The sequence below is a fragment of the Ambystoma mexicanum genome, chromosome 8 (genome assembly GCF_040938575.1).
Source record: "Ambystoma mexicanum isolate Mex_15411 chromosome 8, UKY_AmexF1_1, whole genome shotgun sequence".
Lineage (NCBI taxonomy): Eukaryota > Metazoa > Chordata > Amphibia > Caudata > Ambystomatidae > Ambystoma > Ambystoma mexicanum.
The window spans coordinates 1,188,659,576-1,188,667,588 of NC_090929.1; the positions used below are offsets into that span (position 1 = coordinate 1,188,659,576).

Sequence of the window (8,013 nt, forward strand, 5' to 3'; positions counted from 1 at the left end):
TGCACTCCCTTGTTTCCTGTTTACTTCCGATCTGGACTCCTGTTCTCTGCACCTCATCGCTAGCTCTTTTGACTGTGTCCCTTTCTTTCTGGTTCTCCCTGTGTTGTCTTGCCTTCTTGTATGCAGCCCCATTTCTGGTATTCCAGGAACTCCTCCTGCTTCCTGCTGTCTTCGAAAGGTTCCTGCCTACTGATCTACTATTTGGAGGACTCGTCTCTTCACTGCTGTTCCTTGAAATTCTTCAGGGTTTTTTCCTCTCCTGGAGGGGTCGTTTATCCCTGCCTTGGTCCCTCTCCTTGGGGTACACCCTGTTGGTTGTCTTATCTAACTGACAGGCTGGCTTCCTCAGAAGGCAGATCCTACTTCGCCAAACCAAATCACTCTAAATCCCTATTAAGCCCAGCCATTGACAGAGAGGTGAAGTAGTGTGCTTCTGAGGAACTCAGAAAAGGAGTTAGGAAGGAGGAGACAGCTGTCAGAAAGGAGGTTGGACAAGAAGATAACAGGGGTAAAAGTTGGGCAGGCAACTGGAACTCTAAGGGGTGCAAGTGGACGAGGTGTGGAAGTATGAGCATGTGGCAAAACATTGTCAGGGGGTGCATGGAAGGTCCCCTTAGGCCCAAGACTATTACAACTTGTTGAGGCTGTAGACAAGAATCAGATGTTTGGGACTAGTGGCAAGACCCTAAAACAGGGAGGTAGAAAATGCACCCCGACCCAACCTGCAGAGAAACTGAGGTGGACAACCTCTTGTAGTAATGCTGGGGGTTATCCACCTGTCATGCGGCAATAACTTCTGCCGTTGGACAACCCTAACGAGAAAGTGCATGTGGCCTTGAAATTGGGTGAGGGGTCTATCAGGAGTCGAGGACAAAAAGTAAAGGTCCTGAATCTATACAACAGAGAAAAGAAACAAATGAGGGGGGCACTCAAACCCCTAAAACTGTGAGTAGGTGAAACCTTAAACCTCCGTGAAGGGATCCCTATATTGAGGGTTGTGGAAACCTGAAACTTGCTGCTTAAGGAGAAACCATTCAGCCTACTGTTATGGAGCTTTGTTGATTCCCAGAATCAATTACTCAAGTGGTGGGCCCCAGGGAAAATACAAGTGGCTACAAGTGCTTTTCCTTTTGGCCCAAATTTGTAATCGCCCTTAACATTTGTTTCACCTATCGCTGCGTCTGTCTGCGGTTGAGCCTACGTGGGATTTTGTAACCTAGCCTTGTCTATTAATCCATGGGATTTCTTTCTGTTTTTTTCTACATTGATAATTTACGCTTCCGGAGTGAGCCTGCTATAAAGAGAACAGTGACTGAAAGATTCTGTAGCCACATTTTTTTAAGTCTCGGTAAACATTGTTTTAATATGTATTTTCATTTTTTTGTCCAGCACTGCGGATAATTATGCATTCTATTGTCTCTCTGCATCATACCTCTTGTTTGGCAATAATCTGGTAACGCGTTTTGCAAAAGTTGATTTTTTATGTATTTGCCATTGTACATAAAATACACAATGGCCAGCATTACAGAATCAGGGCCCGTTTTGTGCCAGTTCAAAAAATACATTAAAGCTATACATGTTGACAGTGCCACACTTTTTGTACAGGCGCCTTGTGTGAGCTGTGCAAGCAGAAAGATTCGTCAATATTAGCCCATGCGTACAAGAGGCATTACCCCCCTGTTGTTTCCACTGCACAATTTCAGCTGCGCAGACGGTGTTATCGAATGGCTAGCGCTGCCACTGCTGTAATACTGAACATGCCTGTGTGTTCATACGGTACAAATGCAGATTTGAAGGTGGTTGTTCTCGCAGTTGCATGCCTCTTGTGCAATTCTCATGCAAAGGACGGCACTGCCTTTGCGCTTGCACAGGCTTCCCTTATGGACTCGCATGCAACCGTACATGTCCCAGGGAGAACTGCTGAATGAATGCCACTCATGCGTTTCTTTGACTCACGCATATTGAAGTTAAAAACCGAAATATTATTTCTATTTATAGTCTACAATTTATTTTTCAGGTTACCCGGCCGCTTGCAGAATGCCCTGGACAAATGACCCTCCATGTCAAACCTCTGCTCTTATGTGGCGGCGATGGATTCACGCATTCCAACTTTGATGGATGCACAGAATCTGCCCTTTTAATGATGGACGTTTTAGAAGCTAATTTGTAATGTTTATGTTGGAATTTTCTTGTAAATTGAGTGAGGTCTGTGCTTACATCATTAATAGTGGAATACATTAAACTGTAAAATATTATTGCTTAACTGTCTTCTGTCATTTTTAGTACCGAACCACCTGATTAAACAATATATGATGACCTATATTTGCATAAATCGACATACATACTTTATTACAGGGCCTGCGGTAGCAGCCCTGTAGTTATGGTTAAGTTGTTCAACTCATAGGAAGAGCACTATTTGGGCAGCTTATAACTTTGCTCCCCCTGGAAGAATCCTTACCAAACTTTGCAAAAAAAAAAGTATATGGCCACCTTTGAATTTTTTTGACAAGTTTGGTGAGGTTTCATCAAGGGGGGCAAAGTTGTAGGGGTGTCCCAAAAGATGTGTTTTTTCCATAGACGCAATGGAAAAAAAATGTGCTCACGTCTACAGCCCAAAACCGCTGGATGGATTTTCACCAAATATGCAGCAGGAGTGGCGGCTTGGTCCCAAAAGCGTGCTTTTGTAAATTTGGTGTAAATCCGTTCAGTATTTTCTTTTAAAACGGCCCAAAAGTAGGTAAAAAGAAAGAGTGATATGTGGGTTCGGTTTGCGGACTCACTTTCCTGTTCGGTCTGGATGGGCCTCTGATTGGTGCAGAAGGTGATGTGAGGTCCGCGGACATCGGGCATGCCTGCTGGTTGGATGGTGAAAAGCGTGAAGTATGTCAGATTTTTGGAAACGCCCGCCATGTTGGATTCGTGGAAAACCTATTAAAAAACCCAACATTGTACTTGTCAAACTCATCAAACAATCTCTGGGGAGTTTGGGGGTGATGAGGATGGGATGCGATATGGCCGTAAGAAGCCAAAAACAGGTGTTTTTCACCCCCCGATGTCCACGAACAGTCCGGATGTTCGGGTAGAGTCCTGTGATGTCCGCAAAAACTGCAGATGTTCGGGGACATCTATACCTGTTTCTGCATTACTGGGTTGGTGAAAACCAGTTTTTGGATGGTTTATAACTTTGACGCCACTCAATGAAACTGCATGACGTTTTTGAATTTTATTGTACACCTGATTCTGAATGGTTTTGGAAAGTGTGGAGCTGTTTTGTCAAGAGGGAAAACAATTAGATGGGGGTCCCTAAATGTTGTAAAGGCTTATAAATGTGGTGTCATTTAACAAATCCACACAAAAGTGTGCAAAAAGATTTTAGATCTAGATATACATGTATTTGTAAAGTTTGGTGGGATTTTGTCAAGAGGGGGCTAAATTAGAGGGAGGGTGTCAACATAACATTTTTAGATGGCTTATAACTTTGTTGCTGTTTGACAAATGTGGACAAAAGTTTTCAGAAAGTTTATAGACCAACCTTGAATGTTTCTGTAACATCTGAGTGGATTTTGTCAAGTGGCGGCTAAGTAATATGACTATTGTATGTACATACATTTTGACACTTTTGGGTGGATTTCCAGCAAACTCATGTAAGGAGCATTGGCAAGGACCTTTAAAGCATGGTTTTGCAAATGTGCCTGTGTTTTTATTTTTTGACAAGTGTCATAATGTAGGTACAAAAAATAGTGAAATACATTTAGTGACTGACGTATAGCCTGTGGACATGGGCAGTGGCCAGATTGTCTGGGTCATGGCATAAGGTCATGACCCGGACAATCTGACTACTGCCCATGACCACAAGGGACGACAAATGGGGTTAAAGTGGCCATATCAAGCTGGACCAGCTATGTGGTAAAGTTATTTGAAAGTGGGGTAGGTTTGAAAGGGGAAAATATGTGCTTGCGTTAATATGGTCATATGGTTCTATCATTGCCTCTGCAGGCTGCCATGGAAAGGGAAGAGGGGCTCTGTACGGAGCCCAGCCTTCCCTTTCCAAGGTGGCCATCTCGGAAAAGGATTTTCCTCCCTGCAGTGGCACTGTAATATCTCAATGTCCTGTTATACCAAATTAGATATTGGCCACTAGAATCACTAAATGATGTATAATTCCACCAACCTGTTCCGGCCCTGCAGAATAGTGGTAAGTGAGAAGCCCCCTGGCGAACCCTTCCCTTTCCTGTGGCTTGAATGGCCAGGAAGGAGTGAGCACTCCAGGGAAACCCTCTGGGGAGGAAAACTCTGTCAGCGCCTGGATCTGGTTGTCGTCTGTTCCCTCTGTTGTGATAAGCTGGAGTGTAATGTTCAAGGGAATGTGGAGATGGGTCGTCTGTAGTCTGTGTAGTATTCAGAGGAAACGGCACTTCTAGCACAGAAGATGGACAAAGGATAAGTAAGAGGAGAGATACAGCACTATTATGATTATGGTTTGTGAAAGTAAGAGTAAGAACGAAAGCGTAATACCTTCAAGGTGGAAGGAAACTCCTTAAATGTTTAGATTCTCCTAAGGAAGAACCCACTCTGCTGAGGCTTGAGTGACAGAGATAAGAATGATAGGAAAAAATGTTGCCAAATGAAACGGCGTTGGCAATTTCTGTGCGCAGATGCAGAAACGTTAATCTATCCACGTTTGTGTTTACCTGGAGTAGAAGGGTTAACTCGTGGCAGTTGTAGCTGAAGAAAGAATACGGCTTTATCTAAGCATATAGAAGCCAGGATATTAAAAGTGATAAGCAGTAGACACAGCAGGTCCTGCAACCAAGGTTGCTTCGGGAATTGAACGCACATGGATCTAAAGAAAATTAACGCACATACCAGGGGGAGCTTAGTTTCACTTTCATCTATGGGCGAAGGCACGGCTTGGAGTAAGCCGCTGATCAGGGTGTGGGCTGTTAGCTGATCCTACCAGATGGGACAAGAAGGGCATTGCATTTAGGAAACAGGGATATAAGATAAAAGTATGTAAAGCAGACAGTCTAGGAAACATAGGAACAAACTTACGGAGCGCTGTATTGTTAGAGTAGCAACGCAGCCAAGTGTTACCCGAGATGCCTGAAATGTTGGTCCATGCAGAGTGAGCGGAGCCCTGGGGACTGGAGGATGTTGCGAGACTGGAAGGCTGCAGCAGTTGAACATCTCCATCTTGAGGAAAAAAAATTGAGGAAACACGGGTAAGTGATAACCTCTTCCTATAGGACGTGACAGGCACGCCGCAAGGTGTCCTGGTGTAGGAAGAAAAATCCTTTTTTTGTTTTAGAAACCTGGGTTCCTGCCTTGGGAACTGGGGTGCTAATGGCTTTCATCCCCCATTGCAGGGGATGGAATGGGGGATAACGGTCCGGAGCCCTCGATATCCGCCCTTGCTTTGCTTGGGCCGATAATTTGGGCTGCCAGGCCGTTATCCCCCGTTCCAGTCTCTGGAATGGGGGATGAACGCCACATTACTCTCATTAGCATAACACAAAATGCTTATGGAAATGTTGGAAAATCTTATTGAGTCTATGTACTTTACTGAGAAATGTAAAGTAGATGGAGTTTATAAGATATATTTTTTAGTTCTATTTTTTAACTGTGAAAGATGGTTCCTAAAGGAACCTTTCGTTTGATGTTTTTTGATGTATTATTTTTTGCAGGAGAGGTTAGAACGTAAGGTGGCCAGGGAAATGAGGGAAGGAAGCATTAATATGGAGGTGCAGGTGGATAGGGGAAGATGCTGCGCGTGTGTTACTTCTAAGGTAGGCGGCAGTGTTTCTCATGCTCCTTGATTACAGCTTCAAAAGAACTTCGAAATTGCTTCCCCCTGCAGAGTGGTGTATATGCAGAGGATTGTTGTCTTCGAAAGATATGGATCAACAGCCTCTTTTATTGCTTGCAAGGTAGCTAGTGGGATTTTGTGTCCCACAGAAGTAGGCTATGTGGTTACAATAGTGGTTGAGGAAGATGAGGTGGAGGAAGACAGCCTACTACTTGCTAAGAAAGGAACAACCTTTCTGAGAACATTGCAGTGGTTGGATTTGGTGTGGCGGCGCATGGAGTCGATGCCGTAGGAGTACTATCCAGGTAGTCTGCGACTGATTGCAAAGTTGCACTCTGTGCATTTCACTCTGGTAACTTTGGCCTTTGGTACATTCCCAGGAGTGGTAAAGAACTGACCCACCCATGATTCTTTCTGGGTGCTAGAGGTAGGCACTTCCTCTACCTCATCTTCTTGTTCCTCTACATTGTCTTTAGAAGTACTGCACTTTTTTTGTTGTGTAGGTCCTCCAGCTGGGGGTGCTAGTGGCTGTTGGGGAGGAGGGATGGCAATAGCTGACGCCATTTTTAGGATAAATAGCAGTTTTGCTAATATTCTTCCAAGAATGTGCTTTGTACTAGATTGTTAACAGATAATGAGTAAGAATAAGTGTAGGAGCTGTGCAAAGGTACATTTTGAGCTTGAAATTCCTAGATCAGTTGGAAATGCAGTTCTGAACTGTCCTCGAAGCACAGACCTGATCGCGAAGTGCGGATGCGTTTGCGGACACATCATCATGCCACGCATGAGCGCATGGTCACGTGGCACTGTCCGGAAGGTCCACGATGATGTCAGAAGTTCGCGTACGTCAACGGATGCAAAAATAGTGGGAAAAGTTGCAAAAATTGTACAGAAGTGTTAAAAATGATGCTAGATGGTGGAAAATGGCAGAGTTTTAAGGTGAAACTTTGTAAATTGGACAAAAACGTTGCTATATTGAGGTAAATATGATATTAGTAAATTGTAGAAAAATAGTATACACTGGTAAAAATCCATGAAATTCACTAAAGAAACGTTGTTAAAGGGACGTTATGGTTAAGTTGCACTAATAAAAACCTATAAATTTCACTGAAAAAACATTGTTAAAGTGACATTAAGGTTACAAGTAAAACCCAAAAATGTCAGAAATTTGGCAGCAATGGCAAGCTAAGCAACCATAACTCACACCACCACCTTGCACTACAAAGAATAAAACCCAGGACATCAAAGATGACATCACAAATGTCATTGATGACATAATTGGTGACATCACATGTGAAATTAATTTTGATGAAACGTCTCTGCAACCGGATTGTGTTTATAATGTTGGTAACAAGATGTCTGGGGTGATCGGGAGACCTATCATGAACTTCTTAATCTATTAAAGAATGTACTCATCTAAACAACATTGTATTGGAGCGTTGTTGTTAAGGCAGGAACCTAATCATACATAAACGTAGGCAATGGCTGCAGCATGCACCATAGAAGTACACTATTTATAATCTTGGAATTTTGTATAGTACAATAATGAATGCTACCTAATCAGAGTTTTGAGTAATGTTAAACATGTAATAACTAGCTAACAATTGAAGACTTACTACACACTTGTGCTAGTATAAAAAAAATACAGACACCTCCATACAATACAAACAATACAGCCACTCACCTCTCCTGTCGCTATGCTCGCTCTCTACTCTACACCAACGTACAATAGAGCGCAGCTACACCCCTCTACCAGTTTCGGCATAGCTGCTTACATATGAACAATACTCCATGAAAACCTCAACATCCTGCTAGAACGCAGCTATACCGCACAGAAACTCGGCCTAGCTGCTCACATAAGCGTCTCGGGAGGATAGCTCAGCGGCAACGTGCTTGCCTTGGAAGCAAAACGACGTGGAGCAACACAGGTTCGATCCCCGGGTCCGCGCTTAGAAACCTCTGGGTATTAAGCGCATTATAAATAACCTATCATATCATGCACAGGCCTAACACAGCCAGAATCCAGTCTCAGAGCCCATCCTCCAGACTGCACACATTCGACTGATCTCAATACCACCACACCTAATTTTAGGATGCAGCTACCATCAGCCAATCGCATCAGCTGCACACATATTGAGTGCACCCAAACACCATATGATACCCTACTTTCTCGACTGACCTGGACTACAGCCCCTGAGGGCGTTCAA

The 8,013-nt window shown here is 43.6% G+C and overlaps 1 protein-coding gene across 3 annotated transcripts in view; it reads left to right on the plus strand.

Moving 5' to 3' along the window:
- The window catches only part of RNLS (renalase, FAD dependent amine oxidase), an 831,746-nt gene extending 829,483 nt beyond the window's left edge, over window positions 1–2,263 (plus strand). For all 3 annotated transcript variants that reach the window (XM_069611280.1, XM_069611278.1, XM_069611279.1), the window contains exon 7: window positions 2,018–2,263. In XM_069611280.1, the coding sequence (XP_069467381.1) occupies window positions 2,018–2,170 (153 nt within the window). In that variant the 3' untranslated portion in view covers window positions 2,171–2,263. The remainder of the gene's footprint in view (window positions 1–2,017) is intronic.
- Window positions 2,264–8,013: the final 5,750 nt, after the last annotated feature.